General features: G+C 40.7%; 1 protein-coding gene across 1 annotated transcript; it reads right to left on the bottom strand.

The window, feature by feature from the left end:
• Positions 1-1,516: 1,516 nt before the first annotated feature.
• Positions 1,517-16,922, bottom strand: UBE2B (ubiquitin conjugating enzyme E2 B). Its single transcript, XM_054977041.1, has 6 exons — positions 16,688-16,922; positions 12,082-12,162; positions 11,518-11,543; positions 7,982-8,071; positions 3,437-3,525; positions 1,517-2,072 (listed from the first exon to the last, which is right to left on the bottom strand). The coding sequence occupies exons 1-6, from the start codon at positions 16,729-16,731 to the stop codon at positions 1,944-1,946; spliced, it is 459 nt and encodes a 152-aa protein (XP_054833016.1). The 5' UTR covers positions 16,732-16,922; the 3' UTR covers positions 1,517-1,943.
• Positions 16,923-27,562: the final 10,640 nt, after the last annotated feature.

The raw sequence follows: 27,562 nt of genomic DNA, 5'->3' as shown, positions 1-27,562 counted from the left end.
GAGGGAGTAGGATTTTGTGAAATTAGCTAAGACTGTGACAGCTTCAAATAGGACATATCAAACCCTCTTTGTCTCCGGATGTTTTGGTAGGGTTTCCAGCACTACCTCATCAAATGCTAGATTTTGGTGTTTAGGGGAGGATGTGCCATTACTTCCAGGTGGTGCTGTAGGCGGCTTCCCTCTATTCTCTCTGGTCCTTACTGAAGAGAGGAAATTCCCTGTGTAGAGGTCATTTTTCCTCCTACTCTGGAGTGGGAAATTGAGGCTGTAACTACTCTTCTAGGTGAATAACTGGGAAGTAGTATTAAATACTTGAGACTGACATTGCTTTGCATTAGACAGTATTTCAGAGTTAACGTTCAGATACTCCTGACAAAAGCTGAAGTGTGTACTCAGGTAGCAGAATGAAGGTGGGAGGCAATATTTGTAAAGGTATTTTCATACCATTTTCTGGTATTTTCATCCACCTCATGAATGTGCTTCAAATTACCTACCCTGCAGTAATCTTCCTTAATGTTCATAAGGATAACAGAGTCTAACAAAAATGTAAATATCTTGTCATGATGGTCAGTAATTGAGGAGCAAACTCTTATCAATTACAGTAGGAATTAATCACAGCTCTGTGGCTTCCTTTATTTGCCCTACAATTCAAAACTGGCTTAACATTCAATTTCCTGCAACTCTTCACTAGCAGATGCTAAGCACTATTGTTAACGATATGTTTAAATGTGTCATCCTGAATCTAGGAGCCCCTAAAATAGGGAAGCCAAGGTTGCTGAAACTTGGTTCTAATCTTTCATTACAAAGAATATGTAAACAGAAACATCTTACACACATCTGTATAAGGTGGGTAGCTGTGATAGTCAGTGGTCAAACAGCAAAATCAGAATCCATAGCACTTTAAAGACTGACTAGATTTCCAAGGTTTCGAGAGTCAAAACACCATCTCAAAAGCTCATGCTTAGGAAATCTAGTTGGTCTATAAGGTACTATTATATCTTTGTAAGAATCGTTGGGGGGGCGGGTGGAGATCTGTGTGGCTAAGTCTGACCAGTGACATGGGTTGCACCTGATTACTCTACAGCCAACTGATATGAAAGTCACAATAGTGTACAAGCTGAAGTACTGATTTTGAGCGTGTGACACTGGTTTCAAACTGCCACTTAGATTAAGTTTACTGAATAGCTATGGACTAGTCTCTATATCTTAGCTATATTTCATCTCAGAGGACTTTTATGATGTTGCTGTGCCAAGTTCCTTCCAGAACAGGATACAACATATGCAAAAACAAACAGGTTAAAAAACAAGACCTCCTTGCAATTCTCTGCTACAAAAATGTGTTGAGAATAAATCTTATTCTTGTACTGGAAATCAAAATCTCTTACAAATGCAAGAGATTTCAGACTGCACATGTGAAATAGCAGCCTGCAGTCTGAAACTGCTACAAAAACAGAAGGCTACTGGCAAGAGAATCTGCGAGTCTTTACAAAGGAAACTGAAAGAAGTGACAGAAAACTCTTGCACTGAGTTTATGTATTTCAGGTTTACATGAAATATTTTATATATAAAACTCTGTTAAGTGACTTTCTCCAATTTAAAAATCTAAAGAATTCAAAAATAAGGCATTCAATATTTTGAAAAAGTACAGATTTACAAAATATGTATATTCTGTCATGAAAACTTCACACCAACATTATACACTTTGAAAAAAATACAAACAGGATATATTACAAATTTATGTAGCAATAACTTAAGTCATAACATGCAATAAAAAGTACATTAATCAAGGTACACAAGCTTTTAGAGTTTTGAAACTGAAGGGCTTTTTTGCAAACATCTGTATGCAAGTCAAACGTGGCACTTGAGAAATTCTGGTAGCATTTCCTATCGCAAGTTAAATTGTACATGATGATTATGAAGATGGTGTTAATGAAGGCCATTTCTTATGAATCATTCCAACTTTGTTCAACAATAGCTGAAACTCTTTTTTCATATTCTCGTTTGTTTTCCTGATAAAGTTGTGCAGCCTGACTGTTGGCAGGACTATTTGGATTGGGTTCGTCAAGCAGTGACTGAAGGGAGAGAAAGAAGACCAAATAATAAATTAAATGCAAGTGAACAGATAGATACTCATGGTCATTTGAACACAGAGTAATTTTTAAAGAAGTCTACTCAGAAACACACTCAGGTCTAAACCCTAGAAAGAATGCTACTTGGGAACTGCAGATACTGAAAGACATTGTGCTCCCCATGTGATATGAGGTCAACTGACTCAATTATAGTCTAGAGTTTATACTGGATCCAACATTACTGCTGGAGATGCAAGTTAATACATGCAAGCCCTTAATGGCCTTAGTCATATGCAAGACTGCTTCTCCCCATATGCTTGGCCATGGCAGCTTCACTCATCTGAACAGGGCCTTCTGCAGGTGCCACCCTGCAAACGGGCAAGATCAACAAACTCCCATTCATGTCCATTCTGTTGTAGCCCCACCTTATAGAAAGGCTTGCCTGATGAGGTCAAGAACGCTCCCACTTTCCTGGCTATCTGCAAACTATGCAAAAATGAATTATTCAAGAGGGCTTTTTAAAACAGGTAACGGGGCTGTGATGTAAGGAAATGGTTCAGATAGATGGTTTGGTAAGGAGTTAGGGACTGTATATAGCTCATACTGTTCATTGCTGTAATTAGAGTCTATGTAACTTTTGCACAACATTTTAATGTTTATGCTTGGTTTCATAGCCATTCTAGTTTGTTTGGTTCCAGATTTCTGCAATCCAAATTCTATTGCACTGTACATTGGAAGTCTCATTCTGTTGACTATATTGAGACACAGTCTTCAATCTAAGTGAGAAAGCAGACTATACCTAATGCGAATAAAATAAATATTTAATGCAGCTTACTCCCAAGAAAGTAAGCTGAAATTACCCAAGAGAAAACCCTGCTAAAATAAAGTGAGATTTACATGAGGCAAACGTGTAGGATTACACAGAATCTGAGCAACAGTAGAATGTAATGTTTGCAGCATACATCTGGGGTGAGCCCTAATTGCTGTATTTCCTTGTTTGTTAACCTTTTCCCAACAGTACTGGCTCTCTTATAATCCTGCAACGTTTTTCTTTGGAGATAACAATAAATGGTGTAATCCACAAACTAGCTGAAACTTTACACCACAGTTCCTGGGCCCCCTAAAATGAAACTAGTAAGTGTCTTCTGAAGCAGAGTTTTCCAGCATGTACCTATTGTTACATTTCACATGATGCCTAAATTGATATGGTAAGGGAAATATAAACTGATTTTTTCTACCAAATATTTCCATCCTGAGTAAACAAACAGTAATAAGAAATAGTTCAAATTATACTGTGGCTGGATATTAAATTGATAGCACTTCCCTATCATCTCTGGAGGGACAGTTATGCTGTTTATTTAAGTTACCTGAATTGAAGTTAAAATAGATGAGACATCATATGTTGGACTCCAGCGATTCTGAAGTATATCTAAACATATGCTACCATCTGCATACACTAAAACAAAAGAAGGTTTTCAAGTTAGCAACTCTTATGACTGTAATATAGAATCAAACAAAATTTACATGGGTTACTGAAAGCATACCAGAGAATTTCTAAAGAAAATCAGTTTGTTTTATATATTACAGCAAAACCTGACTGTGTGCAACATGAAAAGCTATGGATGGTTTTAAAATAAATGGGTGTGCCCCAACATCTGATCATTTTGATACAGAACCTGTACTCAAGACAAGTGGCTACCATTAGGACAGATTATGGGGGAAACACAATCGTTCCCAATTGGCAAAGGTGGCAGACAACGATGTATTTTATCTCCCTGTTAAATCCATATGAAAAACATACAGAAAACTGAAATAGATTTAGATGAAGGTAGACTGAAAATTGGCAAAGGGAACATTAACAATTTGAGATATGCAGATGCCGCATTACTGGCAAAAAATGGTAAAAACTTGAAATGACTCTTAATGGAAGTTAAAGAAGAAAGTACCAGAGTAGGATTACTGCTGAACATAAATAAGAGAAAAGGAATGGCTACTGAGGAATTACACAGCTTTAAGGTTGACAATGAAGACATTTAAACTGTTAAAAAGATTTTCTGTTCCTTGGCTTAATCGATCAAAAGGGAGACTGTAACCAAGAAATCAGGAGGAGACTGAGACCTGGAAGGGCAGGCATGAAGGAACTAGAAAAGATCCCTAAGTGTTAGGAAGTGTTGCTGGAGAGCAAGATTAAGATAATTCATACTATGGTATTCCCCATTACTATGTATAGATATTAAAGTTGAATAATGAAGAAAGGTTACAGGGAGAAAATTGATTCATTTGGTATGTTGTGTTGGTGGAGTTTTCTGGATACCATGGATGGCCAAAAAGACAAATTAGTGGGTTCTAGAAAAAAATCAAGCCTGAATTCTCCCTAGAAGCTAAAATGATTAAACTGAGGCTATTCTACTTTGGTCACATCATGAAAGACAACACTCTCTGGAAAAGACAATAATGCTAGGAAAAGAGGAAGACCCAAGATGAGATGGCTTGACTCAATAAAGTAAGCTATGAACTTCAGTTTGCAAGACCTGAGCTAGGCTGTCAATGACAGGATGTTTTGGAGGTCATTAATTCATAGAGTCACCATAAGCTGGAAGTGACTTGATGGCACACAGCACACAGATATTCCCAGCGAAGTTCAGCCATTTCAATTCATATTGAGTTCAACAGTTTGCCACCTTTCCTGAGGACAAATTAAGACTGCAATTTTAAAGACAGTTACTAAAAAATGTTCCAACGACATCAGTGAGACTGCACAATATATTTCTGAGAACAATCTATTTCAGATGACTCTTCAAAAATTCTGCAGCTTGTAGATAGGTTTGTGTGGGTGTAAGTCTGAAGAACAGGTCACTGCTTTTGTATCCGCTGATGAAGGAGAACAGATCACCCCCACATACAGTGTATCTAATTATCTGTAATTCACCCTGTGCAGGAAATAAATCGAGGTGTAAATTTAGTTTGCCAGATTCAAAAATTATTAAGAAAAAAGATACTTGGTAATTAGGCTGTTGGAATCTCTTGACCCACAGTGCTTATGTTACAGAGTCAAGAGAAAATTGTGTGAACCAACCACATTAGTTTTCCTTTGTTATTTAGCAAGAGAAGGAGCATCCTATAGCTAACTAGCTCCTAGCAATGGGAAAATATCTGTGTCACAAATCAGAGAGGCTTTTTATGCATATATGTAGGCTTATATATGCATGGCAGAACTGTTTAAGTTTTCTTGCACAAAGTATTCCTCTTTTTGATGGTTAGTCTGTAGGCAAGACCTCTCTTTTTTAAACAAGTATCAGGAGCCTTAGAAATAACAACTCTGGTTCTGTTTGGCTTAAGCTCAGTCATTGTCCATCGGATATTACTTCCCTAATCCTTAAAGATGGGTACTGTTCTGCCTGGCTCGGGACCACCCATCAGAAATTAACAATGCTGGGCTTCTCATTTGAATCCCTACAGATGATGGCCCTGGACCAGGCAAGGGCTGTGGTCAAACAGCGTCTACTGGATGTCGAAAGACAGAGGGATCTTGCGAGGGTCTCCAATTTCCTAGCCCCCCCACAAACAAGATATGTGGTTTCTCCAGCCTCTTATCTATCAAGCCTGGAGATCCCGTCCCACCGTAGGGCTTTCTCATTAGCCCGATGTAACACATTCCCATCTGCAGTACTTGAAGGCCGTTATAAGAAGGTCCCGATGGCTGAGCGAGTTTGTCCATGCAAGGCAGGGAAAGTAGAAACAATTGAGCACATCATGCTTGCTTGTAAGTTCTACCATGAAATACGTATAAAACATATCCAACCTGCATTGAAGAAGCTTTCGAGCCTCCCTGACACTGAGCAAACGAATAAGCTCCTGTTAGGTGCTGACCCCCAGATCACGTTGGCTAGTGCCAGATTTTTAGCCGCGGCGTGTAGAATCCGCAGGGAATGTGCAAAGTAACATCTGCTTTTATTTCTAACCCTGAAAGCCCACACTTTTGTATGTATATTGCCAAGTTTTTATATAATTATATATTTATATAATTATTTTTATAAAGTGGTGTATTTTGTGTATGATACTCACTTACGTTATTTACAAGTCTGTACTGGTTTTTAACTGTAAATAAATCTGACTGACTGAACTCTGGTTCAATTTCCCTCTCCAGTCCCCAAATCCATGCACTCTAAATTGTTTTAAAGCATCTTAGACTGCAGGAAGAAAGATGTGAAAAAGTATCATTTTATACAGGGTGTAGGCTTCTCTGAATTGATATCCCAGTGACTTCTTAAAGAATAGAATCAGTAATTCAAGACATAAAAGAAACTGTGCAATAAAGAAAGTTCACACAATGAAGATTACAATACCAATAGCAACAATATATTCAAGGATACACTGATCACTAGTTAACAGGTTAAGTGGTACAATGTAAATCAATTAACTCCCCCCCCCCGCCCCCCAAATCTCACAACATTTTCCAGAATCGCAATGTTTTTCACGCAAGATTGGGTAAAAGAACAGGCATAATCTTAGGGGGTATATGCATAAAGAATGTTTAAACTTTGACACAATGGTAAAGTAGAGTGACTTAAAAGTAGCACAACATCCTTTTCTGTTTACAGTACTGAGCTTGGGCTCGACCAAACATATTTTTAGTAAGGCAGAAAGGTTTCAAACATCTTTATGACAGCTGACTGAAGTTTGGACACATAATTACCCTGGATATGGGCCATGGGCATGAGTCAATGGCCCCTTGGCTCTTAGTCCATGACTTGCAGCCTGTGGCCTTGAATAAGCTGAGCCACTGACTCCAGGATGAGCCCAGGATGTGGTGTACTATGTTGGTCACATTGACTTTGTGAGGATCCTCCCTCACTGGCGCCCTCTCCTGATGGCCTGCCATCCTACTAGCTCTCCAGGCAGGTGTCCTCCGGCCTCAGATGGGCAGGGAAGGGGGTTGCACCACCTTGTTCCTTCTCCTGCCCTGGGAGTAGCAGCCCGCTCCAGCTGTCTCTCCCTCCAAAATCCTCCTCGGCCTTCACAGGAGCCTGAATTTAAAGGCCTCCCCTGGCCCCACCTCCCTGGCTCTGGCCCCAATCGTCACCCCATCTCCCTGACTGGCCCTGCTCCCAGCCTATCTGATAGGAGGGCTGGGTAGACTCTGCAGTCTCCTAGCCCCACCCACTCCATTCCCACCCAGGGTGGGGCATTTGGTCCGCTCTCTGCCTGGCTCGTCCCTGCTGTTTCTGAACCTTCCCCAGTGGCTCCCTTGGCATCTTGGGGCCTGCGCCTGCCTGACTTGTGCTGATGGCAACCTCCTGTGAGCCTGGATGAAGTGGAGCCATTTGGGCAACTGCAGGAGACAGGTGAGTCTGCTGAGTGGCTGCAGGCTGTTCCCCAGAGTTGTGCCTGGGCGTCAGCTGCAACTGGCCTAAGGGGGGGAGAGGCCTGGAGGCCTGTAGGGGCTCCTGCAACTGAGGTACTGCCAGAGGCTGTGCTGCAGGACCTAAAGGGGGTGCCTGCTGCTGCAGGGCTGGTGGTGAGGGTGGACAAAAGGCCGGCAGCGCCGGACAGACTTACACTGTGTAATCCACCATGAGTAGTCTTAGAGGAAAAGACAGACTATAAATAACGTAAATACAATAAATACTGTGATGTCTCTCTCTTTTTTTTTTTTTTACTTTGGTTTATTTAAAGTTTTTGTAAGCTGCTACGGATCCCCATTGGCAGAATTAAAAAAATTTCAAAAAAACTTTTAATAGTCTTTTGTCTACTCTTGTGTTTGCTACAGTGACACATATTGTTTAAAAGCTTTGGACACTTTCTAGGCTCAGGAACTGACCTAAGATCTTTCACTGAGGAGATACACAGCACTGTTATATGTCAAAAGGGACACATCATTCTGCTTAAAATTTTATAATCATGGCACTCACCATTAGGATGGAACATTTTTGATAAAAACCTAACAGTTGGAGGCTTATTTGGATATTCTTCTGAAAATTCTATTACTAGCTTAAAGGTACCTGCACAGCAAGGAAAGAAAAGAGACCATGAGTATGTAATTGCTTTTAAAAGCCAGACGTGATATTTTAGTTTTGCAAAAGTAGTTATGACTAACATCAGGGCCTACTACTCTAAAAATAATGTTAGACCAACTGTTTATTTTTATTTCAAGTGTTAATAAAACTCTGCAATACCTGGCTATGAATAGAAATAACATCAACATCCTCATATCATCTTGGCAGTCCACTCAACAGAATCTAGAACACAAGTTATTCAGGTATCAACTGCACTAAAGAGAAGACAGATTTGTTTCTGTGGAATTTTCACAGACTGGGAATGGGACATTGCTATGACAGCCCCCTTCTCCCAAGCATCTGGCCAACTTGTTTGACAGAGAAAATTATCTGCCCTGTCTGTTACATAGTTATCTTCCTCTTCATTGAAGGAGCTTGGGGTGGCACACACAGTTCTCCATTTTATCCTCACAACCACCCTGTGAAGTAGACTATGTTAAGAGAGAGTGACCGCCCCAAGGTTATCAAATGAGCTACGCAGCTGAACGATGATCTGATTTTGGGTTTTCCAAATCTTAGTCTAACTACTACACCACAGCAACACAAATTACAGGTTATATAATATTGCACTGTAAATTGGTGTAGATTGTGGTGAATGACCATTATGATCTTCAGAAATTATGCATAATATGGGCAGAAAGCAGCATAAAATTCATGCCTACGCACAGAACATTACACACATATTCAAGTAAACACACATGCAAATTATCTACACTTGGCTTCACACTATTTTAAAAAACACAAAACTGCTTTCCAAATGGGAAGTAGTCTAATGTGTCAATCAGCCAGAAACTATCCAAAGTGAATCCAACACAGAGATTCAGCAAATCAAAAAATAAAGGAAGGAGGAAGCAAAAGGTGAAACAAACATGTTGTTTCTTTAAGAATCTTCCGTATAGCAATGAATTCTGATACCCTTTCATCTCAGAGAAATTTCTTGAGAGTTTTCCTGTACAATGAAGAAAGGATTCTTTTGAGAGGAAAAAAGAACATACCATTGCCCTAAGAAAGATTCTTAAAGAAAGATGTTGGACTTTTTATATCCAACTCTTTGGGAATAAAATCTTAGTGCCTGCTTGAAATATGATTCTTCTTGTGTTTTACACAATGAGGAAAAGAACGAAGAAGAAAGCAGACAACGTTCTTTAGAGTTAGACCAACTCAGAGTCTTCAATAGACCCAACCCAGAAATGTTTCTGCCAAAAGACCGACACTACAGACTAGAGCAGAAGTGAAATTTTTTTCAACACCAACAGCCATTTTGGAAGTTTTTGCTGTTGAAAATTTTTGAGGACAAATAGGGTTCTGTGTCTTAACAGCTCCCATGGGCTACATGCAAGAGCCTCAGATAGCCTGCATGATCCAGAAGCTGCAAGTTAGGCTTGTAAAGAGCCATTTGCTTTGAGATGCTAGGCAAGGCAGGGAAACCGTATAAAAGCCTCCCTCCTTTTAACTGACTGTTTTAAATCTAGTATCTATCTAGTAAACAGATTATTGTATGTAATCGTTATTTCTGTTGATTTATTTGTGAAGCTGCTCTAATCTACCTACCCAACCACCCTAGTGTAAAACCAGAAGATTAAAAATCAGTGGTTGGATCCTGACAATTTTTCTGCTCAGTCTCAACCAGTTCCTCCCCTCGCTGCCACCCCCACCCATATTACTTTTGTCCATGTAGTATTATAATTCCCAGAGCAGCTTTTTCAGTGTTCAAAAGGGACCTTTCCTCCCATTTTTCCAACAGAAAAGCTGGTACCATCCAACCCAAACATTAATACAGAAAAGCTTCAACAATTAAAGCTCATAGGAAATACATCTCTTTGCCTTATTTAAGATCCATTAAGACAATTATGTAATCAATTATAAATAAATACAACCCAGCTCTTATGTTTCCCAGCCTGCAAAGAACCAGATTTCCTTTTTAACCATTTTTCAAGTCACTACACTTAAGTAAAGGCCTAACTCTGCATAAACTAGAACTATAACATTCACATTCTTTGGTTTGGTTATTTTCATGGAGACAGTTGTATATACAGATTGGTTCAAGAGAATTTTCAGTTGTTTGTATGTTCCATAACCAAAGATTAACTTGGATCATGCACTAAGGACCAAGTGCAATCCTAAGCAGAGTTACACCCGTCTAAGTCCACTGACTTCAACTGGCTCAAAAGGGTGCAATTCAGCTTAGGACTATACTGAGAACTAGGCATATCCCCTCAAAAGCTGAAAATAGTAGAATGTTTTAGAAGCAATGAATTAGTCTGCCAAACCCCAAATCTAAGCTGCTCCAATTAACTGAGTAGATGATTTGGAGCTTAAAATTCTGCTCTTAGGTCTAGTTCTTGGGTTTGGGTTTTACTGATTCTTTCAGCCCAGTCTTTTCCAAACATCACCTACCTCATAGATTTGCAGGACACCCCCAACCTGTCCATCAGTCATTATGTCTGATTTCTCTGTTCCGTGTCTAACTGCACTGCTCATGGCAATAGTGGCCAGGATCCAAATAGCTGTGCTCAAGTACTTTTGCATGCCAAGTGGGACTTTTGGTCTTTTTTGTTTTGAACAAGAGGCTTTTATATCATATTGTAACATTTAACATTCCTAACAGTATTCTGCCATGTGGCAGGAGAGACTGCTGTTCAAGAAACACAAGCCCAGACCACAGAGAACCAATATAGTACAGTGCCATGGATCCTAGTCCCAGAGATTCCATTTTGACCAAGATGCCGTTATCACTTGAGATGGGAATCTAAGGGAGGGGCAAAGGAAATTCTAATAGAATAAAAAGCGGGACAAATGCAAGATCAATACTTCTTTCCATTCTAGATGGGAACCAGCCCCAGAAGAAGAGCTCCAGAGAAAATGGATTCTAAACACAGTGATTAAAACCTTTCCAAGTTTGTGGGTATGAATAACTATTGGTTAATTCATACATCCAGATTCTGAATATGGAGTGGAACTATAGTAACTGACTTGACCTATTTTATGAGGACATCAGAAATATCTGCACTTTGCCCGTCTGGACTGCGATGCAATTACAGATAAAAGATAAGCAACCTGTAACGTATCTACGAACACAAAAAGTCATGCTTAAAACATTTTGTAGTATGCTATTCAGACAGCACCTATTGATGCCAAATGAACAGGTAGGACTATCTGCCAATTGGTGCTGTCAAAATAGGGTATTTCAAAAGGTTTGACAATTAGTATATATTAGAAATGGATCTTTGGCTATGCTTTCCTAGTTTTGAGGTGTTGTTATAGCAACTGCAATTTTACCATAATCATATCATTTCAAACCACGCGGTCGCAAATGTAAGCTGATGTTTAGACAATGTAAAGTTCCTATAAAAATTTTAATAAAAGCCAAAAAAAGAAGATTAAGAACTTACCATCTTCAAAAGGAGTACCTTCTGGCCTAGAACAAGACAAAATAGTATGTTCTAAAGAGATCTTTTAACAATTACCTTTCCTTTAAATTAAAAAAGAAGATAATGTAAAAGAGTAAATGAACAGAAGTAGCACTATTTCTTAAGGCAGGTTTGTTACAATTTAGCATCCATCAAACCTGTAATAAGGATATTAGCTAAGTATGCAAATCTGTTACTGAAGACAAATTTTATTCTCAGCCCTACATATTTCAGCAGAACTGCTACCATTGTGTCTTGCTTGCAATGATAGTTTAAGCAATACTAATAATGTATTTTCAGCCAAAGTATTAAGAGTGTAATACATTGATGGTTACCTGCTCCATTCTTAATTAAAAAATTAATGTTATGTATTTACATTTAAAAATAACAGGGAAGCTGGAAAGGAAAATCTAGTTTTCCTCTAACAAGCCATTTCCTGAGGGATGTTGTATTGATGCAGATGTCCCATTCAGCACTTGAACAAGCCCTCACACAGCTACCTAGATAGTCTTTACTTTCTTTACAATTAAAGAATTCTTCACTTACCCAAAAATAACTGCATTCCATTGCATTATGTTGTTCTCGGATGGTGCACCACTGACACCCACAGGAGGATCTTCTTGCAATCTAAAGAAAGACAGAAAAATCCACAATATATACATATGTTAATGACGCAGTTGGACAATAATCATAATTAAGTAAGTAATCAGAAGTTTTACTAGCTTATCATGCAAGTCTTACTGTACAATATACAAGAACTACAAAACAGATAGAGCAGTAGCTCTCATCTGACTATCAGGTACTGAGCAAGATCATCTAGGCTGATACCTCATAGTTCTGGACTTATAGAACTACACTAGTAAATGTCAAATTTTTTAGACGGGCAGGACTGCGGCTCAGTGGCAGAACATGTGTTTTGTATGCTAAATGCCCCAGGTTCGATTTCCAGTATCTCCAATTAAAAGGATCCAATAGCAGGTGATGTAAAAGCCTCCAGAAAGCTCTTGCCAGTCACAGTAGACAACTCTGACGTTGGTGGACCAATGGTTTAATTCAGTATAAGACATCTTCATGTATTCAATGACCTTCACCTGGCAGCAACAACTCAGAATGATGTAAAGAAGAAACAATTAAATTTGATTTGAGATACAAACAGAAGCTTACAGAAAGGAGAACACAAGGAGATTTAATTATCTTGATTCTATTTATCTTGTAATATGTAGTATAGTTAAGAACTGTACTGCTTTAGTCTGAGTGCTGGGCTTGTTTGACTTCAATGTACACTGATGTTTTGTAAACCATTCCGTCCTATCTCTATGGGCTATCTGTTCCCCAAACATCATACATTTTGCCTCCATGTGGTCCGGAAGCATCTTGATTTTTTAAAAGACCATTCACAATGCAATCCTAACTCTTCTACACCAACTGATTTCATTGAATTCAGAAGGGTGTAACTCTGCTTAGGAATGCAGCGTGCATCATGAACAGCACACATCACTTATTCTTCGTTACACAAATGCTGCACAGCAGGAAGTCCATCCATACGACCTCTGCACACTTACTTCATGCAACACAGGAACTTGCCTTCCTTTCCTAGAAAATCATTATGTCTCTATACATATTCTCTCACTGTAAATAATGGTGATATTCTGTTAAATACTTTTGTTCAGGTTTTTAAGAGTATAGGGTCACTTAGAGATGTATTCAAGTCACAGACATCATAGTTTTCCTTCTCAGCAATCATAACTAAGCAGGAATAAAGAGCAATCCACCTCCATTTATTAATTCCAGGGAAAGGAAATCTAGAAACAACACAGCATTGTTATTATAGCAGATTAACAACATTATGTTACCAATCTGCAGTTCCTTGCTCCTAAACCACGTTGTAGTTCAAAAGCTCTGCTCTTTAAGCATGCTCTGTTCAAGCAACTGAATGTCAACAACACAAGCCACCTAAAACCTTGGCTGGAGAGCAAAGGAACGTGATTTCTTGCTACATGATAGTCAGATCGCATGCCAATGCCCTGGCCTCAGCATTAAGCCCCATAAGCGCAGTTCATGAAGCTTTTAAAACTAAAGCCCTCTCTGTTGTGGAATGCCTTTAGCTGTAAAGATTTTGCAGCGCAGAGTTAACTGAAGGGCACAGGAAATACGTATGCCCATTAACTGCGTTTGCTGGCCTAAATCAAGGAGAGAATTCATCTAAAATGTACTATCAACTCAGTTCACATATATTATTCCAAAGAATACGTGTAAGTCTAATCAGTCTGGGGCTGAGTTGAAATAAGGACTGAAGCCTTCCCAGCAGATGGTTTGCTTTCTTAATCACTACGTGAAACCAACTACCTTCTAGAATATGTAGAATAAATGTATTCCATTTTGATATTTCTAATGTGAACTATTTTCCCTTTCGCCATTTAAACTGTCTTTCTTCACTAACTTGGAAAATAAAGGGACTGTATAGGAAACACAGAAACCAATTAGAGTTCATGGCAATGAACTTTTAAAAGTATCTCTGTGAACAGGCAAATGTGGCAAACAACTGCTGCAGACCCTTTGAGGGGACAATTTAACAATGAAGGGAGTTTTATAGTTAGCTGATATAATACATACAATATGGACAGTTCATCTGTATTTTTAAATAAGGTTTTAAAATGCATTACTAAAACTATAAAATCAGAAATGAACTTCTAGAGCAGCCAAGCTGTAAAGTATATTATGTTTCATATAAAAGAGAAGGGGCTGTGGCTCAGAGATAGAGCATCTGCTTGGCATGCAGAAGGTTCCAGGCTCAATCCCCAGAATTTCCAGTGGAAAGGATTGGGTTAACAGGTGATGGAAAAGACCTTTATACAAGCCCCTGGAGAGCCACAGCATAGACTATACTGACCTTGATGGCCCAAAGGTCTGATTCAGCATATGGCAGCTTCATGTATTCATGTGTGTTGAGTCTGAAGATGTTTTAAGGCTGAACTTAGATATCCTCAACCTCAATGCCTTCAAGGAAGACATATCCAGCACAAGGTATATCAAGAGAGGCATTCAAAATAAAGCCAGCAGTAAAAGTTAAAGATTTACCTGGCAAGACTTTAGCAGTATAAAAAGTCATTAAAACATCTAGACAATATTAAGACCCATTTTCATTTTCTCTCTTTGAACTATGTGCATACAAAAGCAGCTAGTTTTGAAGTTATTTCATCTGCAGCATTTATTTCTAAGCAGGTATCACTGATGTGAGTGGAATATTTTCTTTGAAACACACTATAGCATTTGTTTATTGTGGCTTTTGACGATCTAACTGCACTAATCCGTTCTGTTGTGCAGGCAAAACCATGGCTGCCAGACTTAGGCAAAATATATTTATCAACAGCGGTTGCATCCCAATCCTAAAGGCTCTGCCATAAAACCAGAATGTAATTTTTTCTCTGTTAATTCCAACCCAAAGCAAAGTTTGACAACTTACAGCTGTTCTTCTTCCTTAGGCAGTTAACATAATACAGTCCTGTTACCATATTAATGTTTTGATCTAAATATTATTGAGCTTATAAATGGTGACTTTATAGGAGCAGAACAGGTTTCTCTGTGGAATTCATTCACAGTGCCAGGTAAGGCACTTTTGATAGAATGTCTTTCTTGGCAACGTGCTTGAGAAAAGAAAATAGCCATTATTTTGCCAACTTCTGCATAAGCTCTTCAGATACCTCCAGATGTCAGTAAAAGCTATGAGCCAGAACCATTATAGGAAGTAATCCTAAATAAACATGGAAATGCACATGCCTGCCTGGTTAAAACAGTAATGAAATGGCTTCCTTGTGAGAAGCTAGAATTTCCTTTAAATTGTAAGTGCAACTATGATTACTATATTCACCGGCTTTTTCAGAATTATACACAATGAAAACAATTGGCAATACAGTCAAAAAGATTCATGTGCTTTCCCACAATTTCCTCCAGTCCCTACCAGTTATGGAATTCCTAAGTCAGTCTTTTGAAAAGTTTACATTTCTGCAAGTAGAAGAATTTGTGTATTAATTCCCTCTTGGAATCAGCATGAAGAGTCAAGAGTGGAGTGAACTACTTCAGTAGTTCCAGTCTGAAGCACTTGGGGATTAAAAGACTCTGCATGTCCAAGAGAAGAGGAGGATATTGGACTGGAAGGAGTTTTATTTGCAGCCCTAATGTCCACTTACAGTGGAACCTGAACCTGTGACAACAGTTTCTTTCATTTTTTTGAAGCACTGTACTGGCAAGTTGCCTTCAAATTAATGGACTGGGTGCAGTGTGAGAGTTAATGCTCTATGACACTGAAATGATAAGGAAATGGGTATGTTTCTAGAATATTTGTCACCTACCCTCTTCCCTCCCTTTACAAAATCTGACAACTATTTTCTACATATATACAATTTGTTGCAGCTTTTCCATAGCACTTCAATAGTCCGTTTACCTTTGTGTACCTTTATGTGTACCTTTAACTTTCCCAAAGAGGCGACTTTTGTGCCCACCACAAGCCAATGGCATTGGCTGGGTGGGGGATGATAGAGAAACTAGATGTCTTTTTAAACCACAGATTTGGCTATCCTGCCCCCCCCCCCCCAGTAATGCAGCCTTGTTCTTCAGACACTGGCATCCTTGGTTGTTTCCCTCAACTAGATGAGTTCAGTTATTAGTCCCTCTGACGTGGTCATCCTGTCCCCGTCGACCAGACATATTATACAAGGGAGTTGCCAACGTGTAGTAGGAAAATAAGAAGTCCTTCGGTCTTTTGTCTAGAACAATCCTCCTTCGCCTTGACTTCCTCTTCTTTGACAGGGAGAAGGAGAGGGCTGCAGCTCAGGTACGGGCAAAATAAAAGAGACCCTGCTGGAAAGAGGGAGAGGGGAGCGCCAGAACTCTTTGTCCTCCTCCTAGTTTTGGGGCAGAGGGAGAACAGAAGAAACCCACATATCTCCTCCTCATACAGAAAAGGACTCCCCCGCCCCCACTTAGAAACGAGAAAAACGGGCCGGCTCCTCCCCCGGAGAGAAACACGCGAACCCCCAAGAAGACAGGCAAATCCCAGGCCAGCAGACCCAGGAGGGAGGGGGGATACACACACTGCCCCCCCCCGCCCCAAGAGCGACCGCCCTTTGGCCGAGGAAGGAAGGAACGCGCTTACCTCTTGAAATCCCTCATTAGCCTCCGCCTGGCTGGAGTGGACATGATCCTCCGGCCCTGCGAACAGCAACAGAACCCGTCTCCTCGAAACCCTGGGCACGACTAGCAACACAGCTGCTCCCTGCCGGCGGCAGCCGCCTCCTTCTACTGCTTCACAAACAACTCCGCAATGGCGTCTCCCTCCGCCGGTGGGGGAGGAAACAGGCCCTCCTTCGCGACTGTACCACGGCGCCTGCCTGGGAGGGGGACCGAGAAGGCGTCAGGAATGGACCACAGCGCTTGCGCGAAGGGGGGGGGAGGCGTCTTTTAGAGAGCGCTCTTGAATCTTGCAGGAAGCAGCGGCTGTTTTCGAACATTTCACCTGCAGATTCCGAAGATGCTGAAGAACCCTCGGAAAGGACTCCAGAGAACCTCGCGTTTCCGGTGCGGTAGTAGAGAAGGGAATCCAATGGTACTTGTTGTGAAAGGATTATTGTACCCCTCTCAAGAGCGTCGTAAAATGATAGAACAGAAAAGCGGGGGACCCACAACGACTTGCAGGAGGAACATCTTATTTCCCTCCCCTACTATTTTCTTTCCCTTCCCTATAGCATCTCCCCTTTTCCTAATTCCTTCTCTCTTTCCCACTCATCAACCAACCTCTCTTTTCTTTATCGAGCCCCCTGTCTTCAGCTTTCTTTTCCCCTCCCCCTGGCAAAACCCAGTGGGAAGGGGCTAGTTGCTAGTGGCAAAGCTGTAAGAACTTGCAGTTGATACTTTCCCCTGTATCCGCCGTCTCCATATTAACTCTTCCCCTCCGGGCAACCTTTCCCATCTGCCCTCTCTTCCACCTACCCACCTCCCCATCCCCATCCCCATCCCCCCTAGATTTTTATTTATTTAATTTATTCCTTGTTTTTATCCACAATAAATTTCAAAACAGCTTGCAGCATTTTGCTCTGTTTTATCCTCACAACAGCCACCCAAGGCAGATTTGGCTGAGAATGTATAAATGGCCCAAGGTCACGCAGAGTTGAACCTTGGTCTCTCTGATCCTAGTCTGAAACTCTAACCATACTTGATTTTGTGAGGTGGCTGCTGTTGAACAGTAGCAAGCAGCCAGTCCTGGGTAAGTCATGCAAGTCAGGTGGTAGCAGGTGATCTGATGGTTGTTGCCGAATCTGGATCTGATCAGTCCTCTCTCAAAGGTCAAAACAGCTATAAAGAGGGCTCCCCTGCCCTTTCCTAACAGAAACCAAGGCTTGAAGACTGGCAATACTATAGTTGTCTAGCAACTCCCACAATGACCATTGAGATCTCCTTTCCTAAAGATATAGGCGCTTCATCTATTTTTGGCGATGATAACAGAAATTTTTGTTATTTTAGTTTTCAGATGTTTCTGCAAACCTTTTTTCAGGTTTGTAGAAAGATCTATTTTGTCTGTTTATGGCTCCAGTCTCTGAATTTCAGTATCTACAGATGGGACCATGTTGAGAATTAGGTATATTAATGGATGTGCCTGTGAACTCCTGGCCTTTGCTTGTCTGGGTAGCTCTGCCTTTCCTGAAAGACAGCCAATGGGAATGGGTGGAATGCTGGGCCAATCAAAGTTAGAGTCCATTAGAGGAAAAGAAGGCTTTGGGGAGCTGCTAGGAGAGAGAGGTTCCAGATGCTGCTCAGAGAGACAGCAGAAAAATAGCTGTTAATCTGTTTTGTTTTTACTTTGAAACCTTTCATATTTGACCCCAGTATGTTTGTTAGCTTAAAATCAGTTCACTCCTATGTTCCATTGTGTAAATAAAGTTTGTTTTGTTTTGTTTAACCTAGGCTGGCTTGAGATTGTTAGCTGAGGGGAAATATATGACACACGCAAAAATGTTTGGTCACACTCTAGTCTAAATGGTGGCAGAGTATATATAAGGAATGTAAGTTTCTGAGTTTCCCCAATAACCCTGGGCTGTAGTTGGGTGAGGGGAGGCTGCCTGTCTGGTGGAGCCTCTGGAAGGGAAGAGAGGGGACCCTGTGATGATTTAGGTCAGGGCTCTCTGCCTGCTGTATTGGAGGCTAGACAGGTGGCGTGAGGTGGTGAACTCCGGGCCTTTGCTTGCCTGGGAAGCCCCGAACCTGTAAAGGGAAGTTTAGGGTAAGTGGCAAGGAGTGTGAAAGGCTTGTGTGTCTGTGAGGTGAGGCCTACCCACCTAAACTCACCATAGTGCCTTATCACAGAAACTTATCACAGATAGCACTTCTCCAGAGCATTGTTTAAAAAAATTAACATTTTTCTATTAAACCTAAAGGCGGCATCACGAGCACTGGAAAACTCATCCAATGTGTGTTTTACTGAATAAACATCCACCCGGTGGAATGGTGATTACTTACAAATAGTAAGTGTATATAGGATTGAATCTGTCCTCAAAAGAAACCCACTGAATCAAGGACTTGGTTCTAGAAAAATTTGCAGAATTGCAACCTGAATCATCCTGTCCAGCTCAGCTGCTCCCTAACATTAGACTGGATATGGGCCTTAGAACCACATATATTTATTTTATTTATTTTCATTTATAGCCTGTCTTTCTCACTAGGGCTCAAGGCACATTACAAATATGATAGAATTATTCAGTCAGCTGATTTCAAAATATGGTGATACTTGAATGATAACATTTGAATTTAACTGCAAAGATTCCTAATGAAACAAAGCTATCCTGTCAGTCAATAAGTGGATTACAAAACATAACATTTGACTCTAACAGAAAAGGTTCCTAGTATGTATGTAAGTGCAACTGACTTATGCTGACCCCACAAAGGGGCTTTTTGCTCTGTGTGTGTGTGTGTGTGTATGTAATGTATATGTGTGTGTGTATAATATTTATATAAACGTAATTTTAATGATAAGATGTAGTATTTTTATAATTTTAATGATAGTTAAATATGTTTTAAATTGTGTTGTTATCCACCCTGAGCCCGCTGATGTGGGGAGGGCAGAGTATAAATCCAATAAATTAAGGCAAGTGAGGTGGTTTGCCATTGCCTTCTTCTGTAGACTTTCTTGGTGGTCACCCATCCAAGTATTGAACCAACTTTGCTTCTGAGACATGACAAGATAAAGATTCCGAAATGTCAGCTCAGGCTCACCTGTCATATTCAATACCGCCCCTCCAGCTGAAGCTGATGCTGTTGAGGTGATCCTGTTATTTGAACCCACGATGGGAAACTGGGAACGGGAGGTGTTTGTTCTTGTTGTAATCTCTCCTGAGCGTGGGAGCCTGTTTGACCTTGAGCAGTTCATGAATCACACAGCCTGTTTTCCTGTCTGCAGAGTTAGAGGGCTGTTAGGAGAATGGGAGGGGGGGATTAGGAGTAGCCTTGGGGAACCTATATCTGCTTGATACTTGTCTGTAGCCACCAGTCCTAGCAAGGATGGCGTAAGTGTATGATACTGGCATCAATAAAAAACTTTTACTCATGAAGTGACGTCTCTTGAGAGTTGCCTGGCATCCTTACGCTAGGAAAGTAACATAATGCACTGGATCTGGAATTGAAGAATTGGAAGGAAAATAAACATTATCCCTAATAGAGGTCATCTCCATGATCCAATGCATCAAGGTCTACTTCCTCTACAAGAATGTCCTCCTGAACAATTCTGGTTTGCTCAGCAATCAGGTATTGGCCTGCCCACTCCCTTATGAATCAACTCAACCACTATAGTTATCTTCTGAGGCCCTGTTTTGGGTATCCCACCTTCTAAGATTAGGTGGGTGGCAGCCTGGGAGAGAGCCTTCTTAGTCATAGGACCAAAACTCTGGAACTGTCTCCTTAGGAAGACTTACCTTTCCTTGTTTTCTGCCAGTAGGTGAAATTTCTTTTTGTCTCATCTGGCATTCCCTTAGTGATCCCTAATTCCTCTCCTATGTTTTAATTGCTGTTTTTGTTTTTGTATATGTATTTTAGCATTGGTTTAAATTGGTTTAATGATGTGTTTTTGTTTAGTTTTAATGGTTTTTAAGGTGTGTTTTTGTAATGTATATTTTTAATTTGTTCATCACCTTGGTGGCCCTGATGAGGGCAGAAAGGTGGGTTATAAATGTTGTAAATAAATAAATATAGCATCACCATGTGATTTGGATATAGAAATGTAGAGCTGGACATCTTCAGCTTATGGATGGCACCATATTTCAAAACCATAAATGATTTGTCCCAAGGAATTCACACAGAGATTTAATAGCATGTGGGACAAGACTGAACCTTGTGACCCCCCCCCCCCCGGTAGATCTCACAATGTAGAAAATTGTCTCCTACAGCAATCCTTTGAGTCCTGCCAGTAAGAAATGGTTGAAACCCATCAAAAGCACATCTCTGCTTTGCCTCCAAATATTTAAACAGGATGGCATGGTCCACTGTGTGTTGATAAGTCTAATAAAAGCCCCTCTGGACTCAGTGGGATTTACTTTTGAATAAATACGCTTAGGATTTCACTTTAAGATTGTACACTTGTGTACATTTACTTAGAAGTAATACTCACTGAGAGTCAATGTGGTATAGTGTTCAGAATGCTGATCTAGGATACCCAAGTTTTAAGTGCACTGGTATGCATCCTACCTTAGGCTGGAGGAAGTTCCTCTAGCCTGAGGAGTCTTCCTCCTCCTTAAGTGCCTCTTCTGTTGGAGGAAGAGCTACTTAAGGATGACTCCAAACTTTGTTCAGTGGAGTAGAAAGATATCATGCCATTGGGTCCGGGCCAGTCACACTTTCTTCTCCTAATCTACCTCACAAGGTTTTCAGGATAAAATGATGGAGAAAGCCATACATGCTACTCTGAAATCTTTGGAGGAAACCTAGGATAAAATGCATTAAATGAGTAATTCTCTCTTTGAATCCAATGAGATTTCTGAGAAAATATGCCTGGAACTGTTAAATGTTTAATAGTCTTTCTCCTTTTGTTTACTTGAGTGAATATACCCACCTTTATCTAGTGAGTCTGCTGCTAACACATTTGCTCAACTGACATGATGTTATTCATAAATTTAATTCAGGCTTGACTTCAAAATAAAACCATAAATAAGAAATAGTTCAGCATGCTTGTGATTTCTAGTTTTCCACAAACATTATTTTGCTGATTGATTAATATATTTTGTTTGCTTAAAAAAAATTGTTTTAGGAGGCAGATGCTGATTGTTTCTCTCTACTGTTAATTGGTAAGCAGAACCAATTTATTATTGCAGCTATCCCCCATTTTGATTCACTTAAGTGAAAACATTATCTTCTAGATGTGACATTCTGTTATTCAGTAATGTACACTGTGATTTACTAGGTGAGTATTTCAGACTGGAAGATTGTTATTTCAAGGGCATGTAGTCAAGGCATCATTGAACTTGTTCATTCAAGGAAATGGAAAAATAACTCTATACTGACAGCAATTTCATTTTTGGTTATGCTGTATATCAGTCATTGCTTCCTCATTATCATTCTTGAAGAAGTGATAACATCTTATTATGTTTCACATTAATTCCAGTGTCATGATTTTGTTCAATGCTTTTAAAATATCTTCATTAATTCACATTGACTGATTATTATAATTTTTTGAGTGTGTCCTGTAGCAGAAAATCATCTTATAGTCATCAAAAAGTCTTAATAGCTTCATGGACTAGAAATGGCATTTTAGCTGTCCTAATTATTTTTATCCAGTAATTTTTATTTCAAATCCCTGAACATTAATTTAAAAATTACAGTTATGAAGTTACTGATCCTCAAGTTAATTAAGTAAATGAAGCGGACTGTAAAGATGAGCTTATCCTAAACACATTACTTGGAAGTAAATCAGGATCCAAAGAGTTGCTCAGCCTTGAACAAGTGGCTTTTATTAGCACATTGCAATTTCTGCAATGCACAAATTGCATTTGATAGTGGTTACTTTTTTAAAATTGCTTTTGAAACTCCCTTTACTTTCAAAAGCAACTTGCCATCTATTTTTGCAGCCAGGGCAATTGTTGCTTGAGAAAAACAAGTCTAATTGATGTTGGGCTTATGAAAATAGTTTTATGGTTCTTTGATTATTAGGCATATAGATTACAATAAAACTGCATCAAGGCGAGCCATAGGTTCAAAGGAACCTATTGCCAATGCCACAAGTAAAAGCCTGCAATGGTGCCTCAGAGCCACGTTTTAGTAATTTCATTTAAGTGCTGATTCCAGTGAGCCCATACTTTGGGATACCCAAGCAGTGACTATTTTTAGGCCTACTACATATTGGATATGCACATTTAATTCTGTTTGCACACCAATCTTCCTCTAGATCACATCTGTCTTGAGGACATTGGGCCAAGCTAGAAGTGACGAATTACACTTGAATGGCAAGTGAACAGACTCACGTGTATTCCTATATGATCCATTCAATCACATAGTATTCACATAGTGATCGAGTGGAGTGCAAGTGAACAGGGAGGAATACATGTGAGTCTGTTCACTTACCATTCAAGTGTAATTCGTCACTTCTAGCTTGGCCCTGAATGTAAGGTTGCATTCCACACCATTTAAAATTCAATTCTGATAGTGGGAGAAAGCCATTAAGAGCAATTACACCTACTTAAATGGGTTTAAGTTTATACTAGAAAAGGTTTCTGATCGTTGTCAAAAGCAATATCTATGAAACTGTGGAAGCAAGCCAGTACTGGTCTCTGCCTCTTGCATAAGTGGAGTAGCAAGGGATATGCAGTACAAAAGGAACTAGGTGCTGGTACAGGATAATCTTATATGGAATATCTTCCAAGGTTTATTGACAAACCACTTTACAAGAAAGCTGTTTGCTACAGTACATTCAAACATTCTCCAGTATTCGTGGTTGAGAATAAGAAAGTTATGACTGAACTTTAAACAGATTGGCAAGAGAAAGGAACAAACATAATTAAGGTCACAAGGAATAGACTAGCAGCAAAACTAGGACTGTGGAAATTAGTTGCGCTAATTTGCTCTTCAGTATCCCAATCGTGAATCCTCATATCTTCCCAAAAACACTGCAACATCTGCCCATTGCTCACCACTTTTACGTGTTACTATTTGTTTGTATTTTTGATGGAACTGGTAAGCAGCCTTGATATAGTGAAATGAGGGGCAAAATAAAACAAAGTAATAAGGTACATTGAGGGAATTCCTAGTGGGCATCAGTGGGTATTGCAGCATACCACAGAAGAGCTTGCATTGGTGAGATTGTGCTGTGTCAGCAGATCTTCTCCCAGCTATCACAGGCCTGCTTTAATACTGTGTGGCAAATGCAACACTGTGCCACTGCATGGTAAGCAAATGAACTAGTATGTTGTAGTGGTTATAGTGTTAGGATCTGGGAGACCTGGGTCCAAATCTCCAGCCTGCCGAAAAACTTACTGGGTGAATCAGCCTAACTTGCTTCACAAGTTGTTATAAAATAGGGAAGGATGATATGCCCTGCCCTGTTTTCTTTGAAGGAGGAGCAGAATAAAAATGTGTCCGATAGGTGGATGGATGGCTGAGGACAGGAAAGCCTGGCCCCTTTTAAGTCCATGGCAGTAACCTGGTATGCAAAAGCTCTTCCTTGCACATCTTCTGGTTGTAGCTGTGTCAGCATTACTTACTACAGAAGCCCTAAAAGGAGGTAATGCAGTATGCTCCAAGGTAAACCGCTTGCCACATCTGTTGGTCACATCACTCCTACCTATTAGTTGCATTTTTATCCCACCCTTTCACGTGGTCTTCCCCTTCCTGTTCTCTTCACAACAACTCTGTAAGGTAGGTTAGACATAGAGAAACAGGCCCAAGGTCACCTAGTGAACTTCATTGTCGATGGGCATTTGAACCTGGGTCTTCCCAGTCATAGTCCAGTATACCAGTTATTACCCTAAAGAGAATTTGGTGACAGTACACTAGAGAACAAATGTGACCAACAGACAAACCAGTTTTAAATACATGGTTGATAAATATCTTAAAGTAGTTCTAGAGTTGCTCCCCACCCCCAAGGGGAAAATCTGATCTATGGGCCAGAATATGTAAAGTAGTAAGTCCTTCTGTGCATGTGCAGTGTTGTTACATTACAGTTGTCACTGATAAAACCACTACGTCATCAAACAAATGTATCTGATTCAAAGGTAAGCTTTCCAAATTAGATAGGGCTACTGTACAAACTTGACCACTAATCCCTTTTTTAAAGGACATCAGCAATTTCACAAACCCCACCTAGACTTTATAACACAGAGTAATATAAAATCACCACAATCCTTTCAGAAGCCCTGTAAAGTAGGCCAGTATTGTTCCCATATTGTAGACGGGATTGAGGTTGCGAGCAAGCGGTTTGCCTTAGGTCATCTAGGGAGCTTGTGGCTGAATTTTGAATCAGCAGTCAGCCCATTCTCTTAGCCAGGGGTCCCCAATCTTTTTGAGTGTGTGGGTACATTTTTACTTCTGGCATCGTGTGGTGGGCACAGCAACAAAATGACTGCCACAAAATGGCTGTTGCAGGATGTAGAGTAGGTTTGCCAGGTCCCCTTACCCTCCCAGAGGGCGGGGGAGCTGGCACTTCTTTTTGGACATCTGGCTGGCTCCTGGGGATGGCACAATGATGTCACTTCTGGGGGGTGGGGTGGAGGGAAGACCTGGGGATCTCTAATGTGGAGCCAGCCACAAAATAGCTGCTACAATTTACCTTCAGTCAGGTAGTGAAAATTCTTGTGCCGTGAAAGCAGTTTCTGCCAAAGCAATGTTTTTAAAAATCTGCACAGCCAGTTTCTTTCTGCCCTCCATGCATCTGACGAAGAGAACTGTGATTCTCGAAAGCTTATGCTACAATAAAATTGGTTCATCTTAAAGGTGCTACTGGACTCTTTTTGATTTTGCTACCAAAGACTAACATGGCTAACTCCTCTGGATCTACAGCCAAGCAATACTCCATTGGCCAATTGGAAGCCATGCTTTACAAAAGCTCCACCTGGCCCCGCCCATTTTCTAAAACCACTTGGCAGGCATCCCCCAAAGGTGTCAGCAGGCACAACTGTGCCCACAGACACCATGTCGGGGACCCCTCCTCTTAGCTACTTTGCTATACCAACTCCTTTATGCACATATTCTTTTCATAGTTTACATATCAGAGGCTGAGGCTGATGTCTGTAAACCTGGTAAACTGAGTTATCAATCGTTCAAAGGAGCTATAGTAATCTTAATCTTAATACAAATTGTTTCACTCAATAGATTTGTGGAAAGGTCACTGGCAAGACAGTCCTAAGAACACTTTTCTGGGAGCAAGCCCCAGTGAAAAGACCAGAGTAGAATTCGTAGACCTGCTAAAGATTCTTATTTCGTGTAAATGGTCTTTTTTTGTCCTCTTCGAGCATTTCGAAGCAACTAATAGGTAGGGCTTGAGCTACACTACACTGGGGACAGACTTCGTGTTTTCCTGTAAATAAATGACCTGCATCTATACGAATAGGTATGTTTTAATTTCCAGAGGTTTGTGCAGTATCGAGGTGATGGCTGTTTTAAATCATAACTTAACATTACTTTTTTCCCTCTACGTATGGTCACATAAGGTTGTGCATAAACCAACACTGTGTCATACAGGGAAGTGAGGAAAAAATGTAACAAAATGCATGATGCAACACGAGAATAAAGGAACATCGTCAGACACTTGACATTTCTCAAAAGTCAGAACTGCGGAAGGTTAGCAGCCTTGTGAAACGACTGCTTTGGAGAAATCTTGCGGCGTTTAGGTGCGCTTTTCTTCCTCGGTCGCCACCCTGTCCGACGCCCCCAGCCTCCTGCTTCTACCGTCTCTGCCTCCCCAAGCAGGGGATCCTTAGAACGCGATGAGATCAAAGGAGTGGCGCCCTCTTACGCAGGCGGCCCATCTGTTGATGGTAACAGCTCGTTGCTATGGTAGCAAGGCCGGTTTGCTTGGCCGGGCCTGGGAGGAGTCAACATGGGGAGCTCCCGCGAACAGGTCAGAAGGCCGCCAAGTGCTCCCGGACTAGGGTTGGGTCGGCGCGTCCCGGAACAAGGGCGGCTCCTTGGGCTGTTACGTGAGGTGGGAGGGGACGCGAGGAGGGACTAAGCGGGGTGCGCGGGAGCACTTGGCGGGGGGGGGGTGTGTGTGTGGAAAAGACGGTTAAAGCGAGTGCCGAAGGACAACCGCCGGACGCGCTGGGCAGAAAAGATCGCCGTTAGCTATGTTGCAGGTCCGCTGCGCCGGAATTGCCTGGCGGACGGCAGTCAATTATAAGGACTTTGTTTTTGTGCCTTCAAGTTTTTTCAGCTACAGCCGGCGACTCCCAAAGCAGGCATTTAAGCGGGGTGATGTACGGTTCCAGAGCCGAGTTCTGGGATTTCCAAACCCGTTGTAGATGTTAACTAGTTTAGCGTAACAAGTGAAAGTTTTCTGCACTTTTCTTGATTAGACATGAATTGTACATTTCCACTGTGCATTTTGCCCCTTGACCCTGTTGCCCTCCCCCTCCCCCGCCCATGTTTGCATAGTGAAGATTCGCTTTTTGCGTCTGCAGCAGTGGGCTCTAGTCCACGGAAATTTATCCTAGAATAGGTGCTCCAAGACTATTTGTTTTGCTGCAGGAATTTTTCAAATTGATTTATGTATTTAAAACATTTTATGCTGTCTTTCCACCCAATTTAGGATCCTCAAGGTGGTGAAAAGTCAAAACCATTCAAACAAGCTTTAAGCAGGCGCAAGCGCACAGATATAAAACTGTTAAAAACTAAAAACAGTAACAGCTCTAGAATTATATGTTGATGATTGAGATTGAAAATTTCTCCAGCGTCCTGAATTTGGGTAGAAGTGTTCCTTTAGATTTCTTACTGAAAATAGGTGAGGCTCTGTTTATAAACCTAATCCAGGAAAAGAAGAGAGATCTGAGCTGGCATTGTGTTA

The sequence above is a fragment of the Eublepharis macularius genome, chromosome 4, assembly GCF_028583425.1.
Source record: "Eublepharis macularius isolate TG4126 chromosome 4, MPM_Emac_v1.0, whole genome shotgun sequence".
NCBI classification, from domain to species: Eukaryota; Metazoa; Chordata; class Lepidosauria; order Squamata; family Eublepharidae; genus Eublepharis; species Eublepharis macularius.
The sequence above is the reverse complement of the archived record's forward strand: the minus strand, read 5'-3'. Positions and strand labels throughout refer to the sequence as shown.